At 36.7% G+C, this 18,506-nt stretch overlaps 2 protein-coding genes across 2 annotated transcripts in view; both read left to right on the forward strand.

Moving 5' to 3' along the window:
* LOC121527225 (tyrosine-protein kinase yes-like) overlaps positions 1-7,100 on the forward strand; it is a 41,849-nt gene extending 34,749 nt beyond the window's left edge. Inside the window, exons 10-12 of the mRNA XM_041814078.1 lie at positions 197-350; positions 3,096-3,227; positions 5,522-7,100. Coding sequence (XP_041670012.1) covers positions 197-350; positions 3,096-3,227; positions 5,522-5,730 — 495 coding nt within the window. The 3' untranslated portion in view covers positions 5,731-7,100. The remainder of the gene's footprint in view (positions 1-196; positions 351-3,095; positions 3,228-5,521) is intronic.
* Positions 7,101-8,014: 914 nt separating this feature from the next.
* enosf1 (enolase superfamily member 1) lies at positions 8,015-17,536 on the forward strand. Its single transcript, XM_041813721.1, has 15 exons — positions 8,015-8,157; positions 8,514-8,616; positions 9,376-9,491; positions 11,102-11,188; positions 11,273-11,299; positions 11,387-11,459; positions 11,544-11,582; positions 11,771-11,853; positions 14,162-14,284; positions 14,352-14,486; positions 15,072-15,113; positions 15,203-15,332; positions 16,569-16,668; positions 16,764-16,845; positions 16,937-17,536. The coding sequence occupies exons 1-15, from the start codon at positions 8,077-8,079 to the stop codon at positions 17,024-17,026; spliced, it is 1,311 nt and encodes a 436-aa protein (XP_041669655.1). The 5' UTR covers positions 8,015-8,076; the 3' UTR covers positions 17,027-17,536.
* The last annotated feature ends 970 nt before the right edge of the window (positions 17,537-18,506 follow it).

Raw genomic sequence — 18,506 nt, forward strand, 5'->3', positions numbered from 1 at the left:
ATTTTAAGCCTCAGACTTTTAAAAAAGAGCGACAGCTTCAGGTAAACATAACTTCCTTTCCCAGATTTGGCACACTTTGCTTTTGGTCTTTCATTATTTGTCTGCTCTTTATGTCTGACAGAGGGCTTGATGTTCTGAGACACTAAAAATTATTTACGGAAGTCGCCTTCATGAGATGCTGTCTTTTTTTTTTTAGATCGCAGACGGCATGGCTTTTATCGAGAGGATGAACTACATCCACAGGGACCTGCGTGCTGCAAATATACTCGTTGGCGACAACCTGGTATGCAAGATCGCTGACTTTGGTCTGGCGAGGTTGATAGAGGACAATGAGTACACGGCCAGGCAAGGTGGGTACATGCAGACACAGACACGCACACTGAGTCACTGGTGAGTGGGGTGCCAGTAGAAATAGATGGAGCGGTGACCTCACAGCAAGGACGACTCCCTGGTGTCTCCTTTCATAGTGAATTAGGATAATGGTGGAAAGCAGATGCTCCTGCTCACCCTGATTAGTTACATTTTTAACACGCTGTGAGTTCATCTCACTGTCACCTCCTCAAAGGGCTTATTTGGGGAAATTATGGACTAGCAGGCATGTATCTACATTCTATTTATCTGTTTTTCCCATGATTATAAGTATTTATGGCTTCTGTTGGCTTCTTGCATGTTATCTTGAGAACGCAATGTTGTTTTTCTGTGATAAATCAATTTCAATCGTTTTCTCTAGAGCTCAAATTGTTTTTCTCTAATCTCAGGATAACCACACTGATTCTCCCATTGTGAGCAAGCAATTTATCTCATTATCTGGAGATAAGGAAGCTTGTTTTTCTCATGATGATGGGTAATTTTCTAGCAATCAGAAAAAAACAATAGTCTGATCACTGTGATAGGCCAGACCATGGCATGCCATGCTTCTAATGAGGTCACTTGAGTCCTGTGTGTTCTGAGCTTTTACATCTCTCTGGCACAAAGGATTTAACATCTGGAAAAACAATATATAATACCAAAAATACATTAATGCTTATTCATTTCAAGCTTATTTTCTTATTTACCACAAATACTAAAAGTACAAATCACTGTATCATGTTAGCTTAATTTGCCCAATGTTTTAAAGATTTCTATCTCAATGGAGGTTATTTTCCACCGCTACACATGCAGATATTCACCCATAAATTAAGCCAAACATAGGAAATAGTATTCTTTACTGAAAGCAAATCCTGACAGTGCTGAGCATCTCTGGTTTTACCTTATTCCCCATAGCAGGTGAGTAGTAGTATGCCAAAATATGTAATTGCCAATGTTTGTTGAATGCATGGCAGATTTATGTTTTTTTTTAATTTTCATGTAGGTTTATAGTAATCCATCCATACATTCTCTGATTTTACTCAAAACTAGTGCTGCACTATTAATCTAATGGCAATGCCAATGTGCAATTACATTATCACATAAAAGGCTGCAATTCTGTTTTAAAGAGTTTTTCTATATTAAATAGGCAGAATGTAAAATTTCTCCCAAAAATTAGCTGCAAAAAGGTTATAAAGCTTTGTAGCTTTTAACACAAAGCTCCAAAGATTAAAATTAGGACTTTGAAAAGATTAAAAATGTAATTGCAATTCATCTCAGAATTGCTGCAGTTAATCACAATTAATCACGCCAGTTTTATTTGATTTTAGAATTCCACTATTCTGTATTTTAAAATTTTTGTGCCACTTTGGATTTTTTTCTTTCTTAAACTAAGGGTATTTGACTTCCTGACTGGATACAGACCTGCTTTTAGAGGTAGATCGATGATTTAACACAGACCTAATAAACACGGAAAAAGGAGCTTGTTATTGATTGAAAATGAAATAATGGAGATCATTAAAAAGGGGCAGTTGACTTTTGACTTGTCCACTGGGCTGTCTGGGAGTTTTTTCAAAGAGAAATGAGACATTAAGGAGCAGTGGCGGACTTTTTTCACATCACATGGCTGCTGGGAGACACTGGCATGCCTTGACCAAAGTTTACTGGAAGGGAAAATAAAGCATGAAATTGATTGATAAGAAATTAGTGCACTAGTTGTGGACCTTATTTAATTGCAGTTAATTCAGTTAATCTTGACAACTCTAATTAAAATATTCATAATCAACACCTTTTCAGGATGTTTCTTTGCTATTTGTTAGCTTTGTTCGGCTAGCACATGAAGTTAGATTAGTTATAAGTTAACTGTCCTAAGAAAAACTTAAACTAAAAACTAACAAAAGTAATAAACTATATAGAGAACCATCAGATAACAGGATAAGTGCACATAACAGCATTTCTTTATCAAAGTTTCAAACAAAACGGTGGATGTACTAGCTTAGCTGCTGAAGCGCTGTTTGCTAGCAAATACACTGCCAGCTAAAACCATTTGCTTTAGCTGAAACAGGATAGATTCACATTTTTTTATTTAATGCTTAGAGTTTTTAATTTATTCCTTTTGGATTATTCATCACTTTGCATTTGTATTAGTCACTTTTTTCCAAGAGCATTTTGATTAATTCAAAGGAACGAACATGAGAAATCTTAAAATAAAATAGGCCTTATTCATAAAAATGCTACCTTGAAGGTGTGTACATTTGTATGCCCAGAATAGTTTACACAAATTAAAGGTAATAGTTGCTCAAATGTATTTTTTAATCCTTGGGAAGCGAAAGCTAAATTGAAAGGTGGAAGAAAACTCTTAATAGCTCCGAACCATGGAAAATAAAACCTATCTTTTTTTTTAAGGTGAAGAGATATTTCAACTATATCGATGTGCTCTGACAGGGAAAAAAATTGAATCCTACACATGTAGAATTCTTTTTGTATGTTTTTTATTGATTATTGATCATGCTTAGGGATCTTATATGATAGGAGTAGACTAATCAGTTCCCTGGGCCTCAGTAATTTCGTATAAATTCAGTTTTATACTTTATTTAAAATTGTAGCCTTTCAAGCGTGTATGACCCTGAATAAAAATATGTAAAGGTTTTAACAATGTCCTCATGGGTTAGAGTGGCTGTTAAAACAAAGCTGTTATGCCCTCTGGTGGCACTACCTCACCTAACCCCTCTGCTCCTCCTGACTTACAGGAGCCAAATTCCCCATCAAATGGACGGCCCCTGAGGCCGCACTGTACGGACGATTCACCATCAAGTCAGACGTCTGGTCCTTCGGGATCTTACTCACCGAGCTCGTCACCAAAGGCCGAGTGCCTTACCCAGGTAAGAGACATTGACACCATCACACAATGAGATGGGTCAGAGGGTGGTAATTCACAGCAGGAGTTATCAGCTTCCAGTCTGTCAGTAGGCATCAAGCTGGCGTGCTCATTAATGACAGAGGATGAAGTGAAGCCGTCTGATATTGTCTGTGCTGGTTGTTTATGCCTCTGCAGGGGAAACGGTGACATCCACGCATACACGCTGATATCTCTACACGCACACTCACACATTTGAGATTAGATGAGACCATCTGGTGGAGGGCGATCAGGAGATTGAACACCACTCTTGTTTATAACCATCTGCCAGACTGACACTGCCCTGGGGAGCAGCGCCTGCGGTGCTCTGTAACACCTTCACTCAGCGACACTTTGGTCAGATATGGAGCTAAAAAGTGAATCAAAGTGGTGGAAAAACTAGAAACTACTTTGATAACTGGTTTAAGGAACAGATTAGCATTTAAGAAGATACATAATGATGAATTCCTTTCCTGAATAGTTGACCAAAACATTTCATGCCTGAGGAATGATGCTAAAGCTAGCAGCTTAACTGTATGGCATAGCAGAAACACTGGAAACAGGAGGATACGGCTTTAACAAAAATGCACCTTTAGGAACAATACGTTGTGGCTGTACTGTTTTTTTTTTTTTAACTATTTCTTGGTGACTTTCTGAACTCATGAGGCTGCAAAACAAATAGGGACAACTTCAGTTTCTTTAAAAAACAAAGAAAAAAGGTAAATATTAGTTGCTTCAGATTTACAGGAAGTTGGACTGTCTTCATATGTGTAGAAAAGGAAGAACATTTTTCCAGGTACATGAGAAAAAAAAAGACTAACAAGAAAAGTGAACAGTCAGCACTCAAAAATGTCCTTTTAGGCGCTTTATTTCTAGACTGACCAGGAAAAACGTTTGACCACTTAGCTTTGTCCACATCCACGCTGATGAAGGCCAAGTGGTCAAACACATTCATCGTGGTCCGTGTGCTTCCACTGCAGAGAATTAAAGACCCTAGGAGGACTTTTTGTGTGCCGACTTGTCAGTTTCTTGAGGTGTCTTCCCTTAAAAACAGGCAGTATTGCTTTTTTTTTCCTGTTAGCTGCCTCTTAATGCTGACCGGGTCCAGCACTTCAATCCAAGATGTATATCCCCAAGTGGACAATGAAGTGTATCATGCAGTATTATTGTATTTGTACTGTATTTGTATCATTTGTATCATAAGGGGGTGTCAAGACACTGAAAAGGGTCGCGGGATGCTTTCGAAAAAAACAGAAAATTTAACATGATGGCTCTTCTTGCAGTGGTTCCCAGCCCTTTCTCCTCAGAGCCCCCTTTACTTGCAGTTATCTAACAAGGGCATACAGAAAAGGCCTAAGGCACTTGTTTCTATCAGAAAAATGACTTTGTATAGCCGTCTTATAGTAAGTGTGTTTAGATAGTTTCAGTAGGGTATTTATCTAAACATAACACAAAAACGAAATTTGTGTTGGTATTGGAAAGCCTGTTCATCTCCCTTTTAAATGGTGCCGCATGTATAAGGAACATGCAATCCAAATAATGCTGCAGAACACCAGCTTGAAGTTGCCCTATTATATATGACTCTAACTTCAAGTAAAACCATAGTCATTAGATGAGATTAATGCTAAACTGAATGTAATCTATAAAAAGTGTAAGCTTGCACAACTGTGTGTTTTTAAAATAATTGCTCCTTGTCTGTGTTAAAATCTATACATGGTGATTACTGGTATTCTGGTCCTAGCCTGTCTTACAGTTAAGTATTAGATGAAATTATAATGGGTTTTTTGGCTATGGTGTTCTGTTGTGTTGGGACAGTGGGATCCCCAGTGTCTGGCGCTGTTGTTTTTGGGGTTGTGCTGAAAAGTTTGGGAGCCCCTGTCCTTTTCTTTCATATGGTGCAGCATCATATTGCATTGAATTGTAACACAATGTAACCTATTGCCTTAGCTTCAGATTTAGTGAACAGGTATGAGAGGGACACCCATCCCTCCAAGACTGATCTGTACCCTTGACTTGTCTTTCATAAAGCAGGACTGAGTAAAAAAGCTGGATTTAGCCTCTCAGAATGTATGATAACCTGATAAATAGAGCTTACTGAAAAGAAGAATGAGTGATATACTATGTGAAATTTGGTCATAGTCCTTTAAAGCAGTTGTTAGCTCCTCTGAATTAGTTTTATCTCATTCCATGTCCTCTTTTTGGTGCAAGAAAACTCCTATAAAACAAAAATGTAAGTGAATCTAAAGCTCTGACAGCCCTTTGTGCCTTCTGTCTCCTAAGGGATGGTGAACCGGGAGGTCCTGGAGCAGGTGGAGCGAGGCTACCGAATGCCCTGCCCCCAAGGTTGTCCTGAGTCCCTGCATGAGATGATGAAGCTCTGCTGGAAGAAGGAGGCAGACGAGAGGCCGACTTTCGAGTACCTCCAGTCCTTCCTGGAGGACTATTTCACCTCCACAGAGCCACAGTACCAACCCGGAGAGAACCTATAGCCTGCCTGGACCCTGTGTATCCCTACGCCTGGAAGTAGACTTGGTTATTGAAAAAGAGAAATCAAGAGCTCTTAATTTTCACGCGACTGGAAACCAGACTAAACCACTACTTGTTCTACCACTTCATTGAATGAAGAATTTTTTGGCTCTCATTGTCCGCCATCTTTTCATTACATTGTGTTTTTTTATTTTATTCATGGTACTACACATGTTTAACCTGTGTATTTTTATTTTTTGTATATGGCTTTTATCACCATGTACAAAACATTTGTTGTCAAGTTTTTGTTTTATTCCAGATCCATTTTAGATACACTACATGTGGGATTCTTTCTTGTGAACACAGCATACTGCTGTGAATTAAGCTGTGATAATCCCTTGCAATAGAAACACACATCGCTCAGTCTAACTGTTGGGCTTTTGTGTGGTTTAATGGGGAGATCTTAAGCAACATTTGCCTCCAAATTGCTTTCTTTTGTGGTGGATTGGTAAATTATGCATTAAAGCAATTAATTATTAAGAGATAATATATTTCACTAATGTGGAGAAGCTCTTAGGGGACTTACAGTCCATTTAACAATGATTATTTAAAAGAAAATCCCACACAGCTTAGCTTTACTTACATTTCATTCAGCGACAGTGCAATTTTTATTTTCTACAAATGGATGACAGGACTGTGACGTGGTCTTTGATGCCTTTCTCATCTTTTACAGTGCATTTATAAATCATTTTTCCGCTTTGCTATCACAATTAATTCATATCACATGGACATGGATTTATAGCTTCAGTTGAAGATTTTCTTGCCTGTCCTTCATCCTGCAGAAATCTCTGTTAAGACTTTTTATAACAAAGCCATAACTCTTTCTGTCCCGCACTGCCCTGGTTGTATAATCTCACTGTGATCAGTGCTTACATAAAGACACTCTGTTTAATGTGTCAGTGAGTTAAACAGTGAGGAAACTCGTGGACTTGCGGCTTCTTGCCAAACCATAATGACAGCTACGGAAATGTCAGCCAAGAATGGATGCAGGATGACTTTACTGGTTATTTAAGCTCTTTCTCTAAGTGAATGAAGCAACCAAAACCTGTAAAAGCACTTGGGACTGTTTTGTGCTCTGCAAAGACTATTTGTACCGCAGTGATAACCCTTTTTTAGTGATTTACTTTTGCATTTCTGCCTATGTGGACTCATTGGGACAGTATTATGTGATTAAAACTAATTGATGCCTGAGCTTGTAAAGAAGGGCTTTGTACATTACAATACAAAAAAAATCCTCATTTTATAAGATTATTAATAAAACGGGCAAGACTGCAAAATATATTTGGATGGGAGGAAGTGGGTTGAGTCTCAGCTGGGGAGTTTGTACAATAAAGATGTGGTTTTACACTCCATTTGTTTGTATTGTTTTATGGCTAAATTTGATGGTTGCATGTCTCTTAACTTCCTGAGCTTTTGATGGTAATGCCGTTACAGTTTCTCCCACTCATTTGGGGTAAGTAGGTCCCTGGTAGGTTTAAAAGCTCAGCCTTGTCTTTTAACTTAAAATTACATCCAAAAATCTTTCTTTAAAATACATACCAGTGGATTTGTTTAAGAGCAAATGTTTTGGCTGTTGGCCAAAGCACCTGTCGAGCAGGTATTATGTAGTTACTTTTCTTGTTATACCGATGGCCTAACACCCCAACACGTTCCCAGTAATTTACAGATATGTAGCCCAAAATTCCACTAAAATTCCCCCAAACAAGTTTCTTGATATTTCCACCATTAAAAATGTGAGAATTTCAAATGCCCCCCTACCCTAAAAAAAATCTAATTTTCATGATTATAACTATTACTAATGTTTCATATTATTATAAGGACTATTCTTAATTGTCCCAATATTCCATTCTGCGGTGGATTAACTGAAACTGACTTGATGATTTTCATTATTATTCATTATAATCAAAATACCTCAAATTTTCTAAACTAATTCATACAAAACTTCCAGTGAAACACTCCAAAATATATAAGCATATCCCAAAAATTTCAATGGCAATTTTATAGCAAATTCTTCCTACACTTGAAGCAAACTTTTAGACTGAAATGGACATTCTGGGGGAAAATATATATATATATATATATATATATATATATATATATATATATATATATATATATATATATATTAGCAAAGATTAGAACTGTTGTAGAAGAGCCAATACGTAATTTCCTCTTAGGCACACGCAGGGGCATCCCAGTGAATAATACCTAAACCAATAACCGGCCAAAGTGGGCGGGATGGACTTGGATTGGTCCCTTCAGAGGAAACTTCCCCATAAACAATCTGGATTCACGAGACAAGTTTCGAAATGCAGCACAGGATTATTCATCTCACGGTCCTGGATGTGAGATTCCCGACTTCTCTGGAGCAACATGGCTCCGATGCAATGGTAAGGACGGCTGTTTCATGTGAATAAGCTTCGTGAATTGGGTTAAAATCACAACCTAAACTGACCAGTATGAGGCCAGTGTTACGGTTTAAAGAGTGACCATACTAACTGGTGACTTCCTGTTAAGAGCGCCTGCAGTTGTCGTAGTTATAACAGAAATTGAGGACGGAAAGTTTTGTAACGAATGTTTCTTTGATTAAATTACTATTATATTGTCAGGAATACTCCTTATTTCTTAAGTGAAACTTTTCTGGCATCTTTGAGGACACTTTTTGTCTTCAACGTCCGTAAACCGCTAGCTAACATGGTCACTCATGTAACCGTAACACCCGCCTTTGCAACTTTCCACCTTGCAGCACACGGACCCGGATTATTCAGCCGCATATGTGGTTGTCGACACGGACAGTGGGCTGAAAGGTTTCGGCCTCACATTCACGTGTGGAAAAGGCACCGAGATAGGTGAGACGTGATCAGTTTTACCACCGAAATCACATAACCCCACTTCACGGCACTACAAGCGTCACTGCTCTGTCACTGCAGAGCGCAAAAATCCCACTATCTGGGCCATGCATTTCACAAAATTAAAGAGTAAACATACTGGTAAAGCTCATTAGAAATGAACAGAGTTATTCTATTCAGTGCTGGAAAGTTTGTCTTTAAATTCAAGTGAATTCCACGTTTGCTGTTTCCAGTTTATACAGCTTTAAACTACATTACATACTTTTTATCACATTTTTCTTTCAAAATCAAATTTACTGATAAGCAAAGATCTGTGTTTCGAGATTTGAATGCAGCACTTTTACGTGAAAATAAATATTTTACAGTGCTAAATTAGTACTATCAGATCTCTGAACGTCACTTTTATTAATAGTGTACTTCAAGACAAGGTAACTTGTTGCTCACACACAGTCATTTAAACAAAAAACATTTCAAGGAAATCTTATGGAAAATGTACAGCTTTCTTATAATAGCTTAGTTTTAGGGAGTCTCCCTGTTTCTTACTGTACCTGAAGGTACCACTTCTTTCTCTCACCTGCCTGTGTACAAATTTGAACCGCACACTGCCATCTTGTGGCAATGTTCACTTATTACAACATTATCATTTTCATTAAAAGTCAAGTACATATAGCAAAAGAAAATGTGTATTTCAGTGTTTTTTTTTTAATTCCTCAGACTGTCTTTTCTAAGTTCCTGTTATATTTCTGTTGTAACCTGCAGTGGTTTGTGCCGTTAAGGCTCTGTCAGGCCTGGTTATTGGGAAATCCTTGCAGGAGATTGTGAACGACTTCCGTGGTTTTTATCGCCTCCTGACCAGTGACAGTCAGATGAGATGGGTAAGAAAACTCAACTAAACATTTTTAACAGAGATAATTATAACACTGACAACCACTGGAGATGTGGGATGAGTTCTCTCTTACTGCCCATTAAGGTTGTCCAATTTTGGTATGCACCAAGGCTTCAAAAAACATCAGTTTCATGAAGACAGGTTCATATGAGAGGTCAGAATTCATCCAAAATTGCTAGAAAACCTTTTTTACACTATAAAACTGGGGAAAAAAACATGGGAAACATCCTTACTATTTACGGCACATCTTTCAACTTTTCCCAACAAGGAGAGAGAGGAAGAATCAAAATCCTGTCTTGACATTTATTCATTTAATCACATGAATTCTTATTTGATAACATATCTGGCTTCTTTTTATCCACTTTCAATCATAACCAAGAACTAGGGCTGGGAAATTAATCACAAATTAGATTAACTCACAATATGGCCTGCTGCGATTTTCAAATCGCAGAAAGTGCAATATTTTTGTAACCTGAAATGTGTCAAAATACCAATTTGATATAATTTTTTGCCACAGAGATTTCCTGCGCTACACATTATGCATACATACAAGTGTCTTTTATTCAAAATAGTTCATGAAAATCCTACTTTTCCTGTTCGTGTATAGGATTTTCTTAATAAGAAAAAAAATATTATCCCTTCAGTATAGCAAACGGTATTAAATTTGCTCTATGACCCAAAATCCCAATTAGATATTTTTCAAATCATTCATCCCTTGTTTAATTTATCTAATATTGTGTTGGTTATAATATAGAATGATTTACTGCTTAGGTTTGTTGAATAATACATAAGACAAGAATCCTAAAATAATCGCACATTAAATCGCAGTCACAATGTTGGGGGAAAAAAATCGCAATTAGATTATTTTTTCAAATCGTTCAGCCCTACCAAGAACATAAAAAGTCTCATAAATCCTGTTTTGATGCATTTTATTTTAAATGATTCCACCTGTTATTGCAGCTTATTGCCTCTCCCCTATGTTCAAGGGCACATGGTCTCCAATTTGACATGAAGTCAAGGAACTTGGGGTCTTATAAAAGGGTATGCAGTCAGTGAAAAGACGCCTACTTTCAGTTATGCCCCCATGTACCACTAATAAATTACTTAACCCAGTGGTTCACTGCGTTGGGGTCACCAGACACTTAGGAGGGGTCGACACATGCCTTCCAAAAAACAAAGAATATTTGTTAATTATTTCAAATTGTATATTTAACCAATTTTTATTTTTAAAAATATATACAAAAAAAAAACAAGTTAAATGTAAAATAAAAACATGGCCATTTGGTGAGATTTCTGCTGAAATCGAAGTAATATAAAAAAAAAAAAAGAAGCATGCGAGAACACGTCACAGCAGTCAGCTGACACTTCTGAGAAAGACTGCAGATGACAGTCGAAACATGTCAAAGTAAAAAACATCTACAGTTAGTTGTCTGAAAAAAGAAACCCGAGAATAGTAGACCGTCAACTTCTTGCTGGATTTTACATAGTAGTGACCATTATGAAATTATTATGAGGGAAGTCACTTTCTTACCCTCAGTTGTACAGTATTTGTCATTTGGATATCAACAGTGCCTTTTTAAATCCTGTTTTCTGAACCAGCTGGGCCCAGAGAAAGGAGTGATCCACCTGGCCACTGCTGCAGTCCTGAATGCCGTGTGGGACCTGTGGGCGAGGGCAGAGTCCAAGGTTGTACTAATTGCTGAGGCACACAATTTCCTTTCCTATTTTCACACTTCATGACTCACATACTGTTGTCTTCGCTCCCTGTAGCCGCTGTGGAAGCTGCTGGTTGACTTGGTGAGTCACAGGAGAGGTCGATCTTTGATGTATGTCCAGCATTTGATCTCAAAGAAAAAACATGTCCTCTTCTGTCTGACCCTTCAGGATCCCAAGCAGATCGTGTCCTGCATCGACTTCAGATACATCACTGATGTGCTAACAGAGGAGGAGGCTCTTGGTGAGGCCTGATAATGATGTTGTCCACATAAAGCACAATATGAGGGAAGGAAATCCCTTCTCTAAGTGCAGTTTTCTATTTCAGACATACTTGTGAAAGCGCAGGAGGGCAAGCAGCAGAGAGGTGAGACCACTCAAAAGAGCCATTAATTACATGTCTGAATGAGATTACAGAGAAAGAAATGGCCTCTTTAGAAATCATCAGGAGTGCTTTTAGCCTCCATAATGGGTCCCTGCACTCCACGACTGCTCCATTAAACCGTACTCCTCCTCAAGTGTTTATTAAATTTGACTGCTTCTTCTGCCTGTCAGAGGATCAGATGCTGAGAGAGGGCTATCCTGCCTACACCACCTCCTGTGCCTGGCTGGGATACTCAGATGAGCAGCTCAGACAGGTGCTATAAAGTACACACATGTCCTGAGTTTAGCTCATAGACTGTAAAAAGACATGGACATCCCAAACCGTGACAACAAAAGCACTAATCGAACACAGTTAGTATTATCTGTGGACCTCTGATAATCGGTGGATTACCCTCTGATGTCAGTGTTTGGCATACTCAGACAGGATTAGAAAAGTCTGTATGGACTTGGATTTACTGACATTTCTGACAGAAAATGTGAAGGTGGTGCATGACAGCAACGATCAAAGACACGCTGTGCATTTTTGTTTTTAAATTCTAAAAGGCAATGTAGTGCATATCACAGCATGTCAGTAACATGTTGCCATGTCTCAAAGGATACCCACCTCAGTCATGGCTTTGAATCTAAATAGGACCAATATTCACAAGATAAACTTCATGCTGCTTGAGACAATAAGAAACCAATGAAAAAATTTAAATGAGGAAATGCATGAGAAGTAGGGTCATTTTTTTACTTTTGGTATCATAAATTTTTATTTATTCTACATCTAGGCAAGTCTCCCCTGCTGATGATTTCTCCTCAGATGGTGTAAAATTAACAGAGACACTGACGGTGCTTGTGACCAAAAATGGCAGCATACATAAAAAAAGAGTAAAAATATTTGACATCAATTTTTATCCAACATTTTTGCATATTTTTTAAAATCAAGATTAGGGCTGATCATAAATATCAAATATTGATATTTATGATTTTTGGGAAATAAACCTTTTAAAAATCAATTTAAGTGCAAAACCCTGATGTTTGTAATGTAAATATATATTACATGTGTTCAAAAATGAAATCTTTCTCATTTACCACATAAAAATTCAATTTCCTTGAAGGGGATTTTCACAGCTTTGAATATTTACATAATGAACAACTTTTTATATAACAATTTTAATATAACAATTATTTGATAAGTTGTAACTGTGTAAGTGGCAAAAATGGATCCTACATAAATACCAATTGAAAGATTTTACTTCTTATAATAATTCAATTTTTTGGCATATATTTTAAAATAAAGACATTATCTGATCATAAAAACATTTTTATTAATTCTTAGGAATTTTATCATTTCAGTGCTAGCTGACATGAAAAAAATCCTGATTTTTGTAGTGTCAAGAAAGAATTAAATATTTTTAATTGTTAGTTTTTTTTATAATAAATGGTATCACTGTGTAAGTGGCCAAAAATGGACTCCCTACATAAATATCAATCAAAAATAATACACTTAATTTTTTTAAAAACCTAGATTACACATGATCTTTATTTTAAATATCAATAAATTTTTAGGCCTTTTTTCTTTTAGTGTCAGTTACATGCAAAAATTCTTGATTTTTGTTATGTTAAAAAACAATACAAAAAATGAAACATTTTCAGAACTTACATGTAATTGAATTTCCTTGTAGGGATTATCACAGCTTTGATTGTGTACAAAGTTAACACAATTTTAATTTTTAAGATTTTTATAAATTGTTACACTTGGTGTAAGTTGCCAAAAACGGACACCATACATAAAAACCAATAACATTTATATACTTTAAAAATAAATATATTTATGCATAATTATATGCATTTTTATATCTAGATCAGACCTGATCATAAATATAAGATATTGATTACCTATAAGAAATTTATTGATTTCAGTTCCTATTTAAGTGCAGAAATTCCTAATTTTTTGCAATGTAAAAAACACAATACATGAAATATTTTTCATATACTACTTACAGATCTAATTTCCTTGACGTGGATTATTACAGCTGAGCTTTGAATATGTTAATAATGAGCAACAACTCTGATTTAAATGTGTAAAATTTGTTACCAGATTCTAATCAATTGTTGTGGTAAAATAACAGGAGTAAAGAATTTAATTTCCTCATGCCAAATATTTGAAAACTTTGATAACTAACAGGAAAAAAATGCAAGTTTGAAGCTTTATATCATAAAATTGGCATTTTTTTACTGTAATGACTGGGGGATCAAATATTGGATTCAACGGGGCGTCTTTGGTCACCAGCACCCTCAGCAAAAATCTATGTAGAGCTGATTTTGACTTGTTTTGGGTTCTGATGTTAAAACTTCAAAATTCTGTTGAAAAATTCTTGCCCTCTAAAATGTATGTTGTTTATATTAACGCAGTCAAAATAACCCAAAAGAAAACAAAGAAGGCCAAAGAGCTGCAAAAATGCAGAATTAAAGTAATTCTCCACTGGCTTCATTTAAGAATCCAGAGGCTTGTCCATTTCTTATACACAGTCTGTAGACAGGATGAACAGTTTTAAAATAACGGTTGTTTTTCTAAAGCTCTGCACAGATGCACTTAAAAGTGGCTGGACCAAATTCAAAGTGAAAGTTGGCGCAGATCTCGAGGACGACATTCGCAGGTGCCGCCTGATACGGCAAATGATTGGAGCTGATAAGACTCTGGTAAGGCCTCGACTATTTTACTTATATTAGGTAGCAATAGTATACTAAAAGTGTTTTTCTGCTTCAGATGATCGATGCCAACCAGAGATGGGACGTAGCTGAAGCCATCAGCTGGGTGTCCAGCCTGGCTGAGTTCAAACCTCTTTGGATCGAGGAGCCAACGTCTCCTGATGACATTTTGGGTCACGCTGCAATCTCAAAGGTGGGAGCACGGCTGACTAAAAAGCTGTTTATACACATGCTTTCCTGAAAAATCCAGGACACTCTACTAAAATCCTCTTGAGATGCTCTTTGACACGCAGCTTTGCAAAGACAGATGGGTAGCCAGCCTTTGCCAAGTAGAAGCCAGGAAGGAGGCTCTGGTTTCATTTAAGGGGATTAGTCTCATGTTTAAGTAGAAAAAGACACATCTCCTATCTAAAATTACTTTCAAGTTGACGCATGATTTGAATAAATCTGATCTGGACAGGGAAATGGAGTCGCCACATGAAGCACTTCAGTTATATGAAAATCAGCCCTGCCTAACCATTACATTTTTTCTGAACATTTCCTGCTGTTTACAAGTTTTTAGCCTACTGGAAAGTGTTTTTGAGTCCTTTAGAGTTTTTCACCTCTTATTGAGTATCTCTTTGTGGAGAAGTTACTCATTTTTGGGTTAATCTGTCCCTTTTTTGTCTTTGCTAATTTAAATATATGTCTGTAGCTGATTTAAGAGACTACTTAATGATTTGTGACTTCTTTTTACTGAATTCACTGGTCATGTGCCTTTACTGATATGTTTTTGCAGGCTTTAGCTCCACTCGGGATTGGAGTTGCTACAGGAGAGCAGGTTAGAGCTCTACATTTTTTTCCCTATCATACAAATGTAAGGCTACTAAAATATTTCAGTCTCTAGTTTGTTAATTGTTTCCTCTGCAGTGTCAAAACAGGGTGATGTTCAAGCAGTTCCTCCAGGCCTCGGCTCTGCAGTTCGTCCAGATAGACAGCTGTCGGGTGGGGAGCGTCAACGAGAACCTGGCTGTGCTCCTCATGGCCCACAAGTTTCAGGGTAAATCAGCTGAGTAATGCTAAAAGGCCCAAACAAGTTGGATTATTTAGACTTTAAAGGGAGAACACGTGGCAGAGGGATGTAAACAGAACTGAATATTTATTATTACTGTTGGTTTACAAGATGAGGAGGGGCACAAAGGTGTTAGAAATAGGACTGAACAATTTGCAATAATAATCTAATTGCTATTTTTTTCCCAAATATTGCAATCTAATATGTGATTATTTTTGGGCTATTCTTATGTGTTTTTTGACAAATTCAAGCAATATTTCATTCCATAAATAAGACCATGTGTATTGAAAACAATGAAATTATTTCTGAAGCAATTAATCCATAGCAGCATGAATCTGAATATGGGGTTGCTTCAAGCTATAAAGGAGGTGGCTGGGGTGGGGGATGTGAGGCTGACTGCCAGCTGATCACAACTTTTAGATAGAATGACCTATTTTTGCTCGTATTGCAAATGTGATGTCATTTGCTTTGTTTAAGGGCATTATCATTTTATGTCACTTATTGTGATTAAGAAAAACACATAAAGCACAAAAAGGAGGATTTTTTTGTAAACCATTACAAAAAATGTGACACTTGAATGTTTGCATTATCTGTGTAAAATCTCTGCCGCTGGAGAAAAAAAAAAAAGATTTATTAAACAGGTATTTTGACACATTTGAAGTTAAAGAAATATTGCAACTTCTGCGATTTGAAAATAGTAGCAGACCATATTTAAGTTTAATCTAGTTTGAGATTAATTGCCTAGCCTGAGTCAGAAACCATCAGTCTTTATTCCGATCTTTAAGGAAGCCTTAAGGGGACATATGTTCATATATTTATTTTACTTTGTCTTCACAGATTGAGGAGTAATTTCTGGTTATCTCAACTGACTAAAGTCAGTATCAAGACAACAATGATTTTTCCTGTGATAACTCTCAGAATTTTGAGAAAACAAACCAACATTGCTATCATGAGATATAAAAATAAATAAGTTAAACTATTCTGAAAGGAACTGAAACTGACTCCTCAGCCCAGTTAAGTCAGTAAAATCAATGCCAGCTTTAGGCCTACTGTACTTATAATATGAAGAAAGCTTTACATTTTCTCCTTTACATCTGTTATTTTGAGATGTTTTATATCCTTCTTGTATAATTTTTTTTTTTTCATTTTTAGGTCCTAAAATTGCAAAAAAAAAAAAAAAAAAATTTCAAGACCTTTAAATACTGATTCCATCTTCTCCCACAGTGCCTGTTTGCCCTCATAGTGGAGGAGTCGGACTCTGTGAGCTCGTCCAGCATCTGATTCTGTTCGACTACATCGGTGTGTCTGCAAGCCTCAGCAGCCGGTAAGAGCAGAGTTTATTTGTGTCTTCAGAACTCTTGATCCTGGCACATTTTAACCACTACCAGTTGTTCTGAAGTTATGATTTTTCTCCTCCAGAATGTGTGAATATGTTGACCACTTGCATGAACACTTTGTCAGCCCTGTGGTGATCTGTGATGCTCACTACATGCCCCCTAAGGTACACTAAAGCAAAGATACCAGCTTTGAATAACAAAATTAACTCCCTGGTGCTGTTTTGGACACTTGAGTAAATCTGATTTTGTCCACAGGATCCTGGATATTCTTGTGAGATGCTGGAGTCTTCGGTGAAGAAACACGAGTATCCTGATGGAGAAGTGTGGAAACAGCTTATTAACTAATGAGGACTTCCTCTTGAAATGTCTTACTGTAGGGAATTTTTTGGTTAAACTGGTTTAAATCTAAAGGGAAGACACTAAATTAAGTGGAAGTTAAAATTGCACTGGTATCTGGGATTTTCCCATTACATGTTTTGTAGGAAATAAGCTACAAGTTTATGATTCTGACACATAATCTTAATTTTTCTTAACTATGGCACTTTCTCAAAGTTAAGTTACTGGAAAGCTTTTCAAATACTAGGTTATGTATTTAAAAGATTTCAGAAATTTTCAGGTCAAAACAGAAGTCTTCACAGACATACTTCTATCCACCAATTCCTCATTCCCTTCCTGCCTCCACCCTTCCCACCTCTCCATTCTCGTTCTTCCTGTTTCACCGGTAAAATGAAGAGCAGCAGTTCAGTGCTTATCAACATCTGAAAAGAAGATTGTGACATCAATTTCCTGTGCCAATATAAGCTGATTAATCTGTAGTGTATTTTTTTCTTTTACTAAATTAAATATTTTCTTGAATTTGAAGTCTTGTTTTTCATTTAGTTAGCCCTGAGAAACACCATCCCTAAGTGGGAAAGGTCATCACTTCCTTCATGACTAAAGGGCGAATAATCAGGGTAGAATGGAGCTCACACAGACAGACATGAATTACACTGTTGACTATTTAAATAACTCATGAACAAGTCGCATATCCCTTGGTCAGAGGGCTGTCAACACAGAGCTGAGAATAACAAACCCAAAGGGAAGACTTACTCCACAATTAGGGCTGAACTATGAGAGAAAATAATCTTATTGTGATTTTTTTTCCCCCCTAATTTTGTGGTTTAATATGCTTTTAGTTTTAGGTTCGTCATCTCATCTATTGTTAAACAAATCATTCTATATTATAACCAACACAGTATTAGGGATGAAGGATTTAACAAAAATATCTAATTGTGATAATTATGAAGGAAATTTGATATCAATTGCTATACTGGAGGGGATGATAATTTTTTTTATGTTATTCCCATTTTCATTAAGAAGACCATACATGAACAGGAAAGGTAGGGTTTTGCTAATTATTCTGCAAAAGACACTTAAACTTATGCATAATGTGTAGAGCACAAAAACTCTGCTGCAAAACAATTTGTATCAAACATGTATTTAATACATTTCAGGTTAAGGAAATACTGCACTGTCTGATTTGAAAATTGCAGCAGGCCATATTGCAATCTAATTTAATTTGCGATTTACTGCCCTGTGCTTTCCACAATATATTTAAATCTAAAACAATTAGAGAAACATGGCTGACCAGACATAGGCATGCACTAGACAACTTTGCTAGACCGTGATGGCACACCTGCTATCTATAGTACAGATCTTAAAGGGAAGACTCCACACAAGATCTCACAGGATCAAGAAGAAAAACAAACATGGAGGATGGCTGAAATCCTAGACTGGCTGCCTTAAAAAAAAAAAAAAAAAAACAGGAAAAGAGTGAAGGTGAAAT

The sequence above is a fragment of the Cheilinus undulatus genome, linkage group 19 (genome assembly GCF_018320785.1).
Source record: "Cheilinus undulatus linkage group 19, ASM1832078v1, whole genome shotgun sequence".
Taxonomy (NCBI): Eukaryota; Metazoa; Chordata; class Actinopteri; order Labriformes; family Labridae; genus Cheilinus; species Cheilinus undulatus.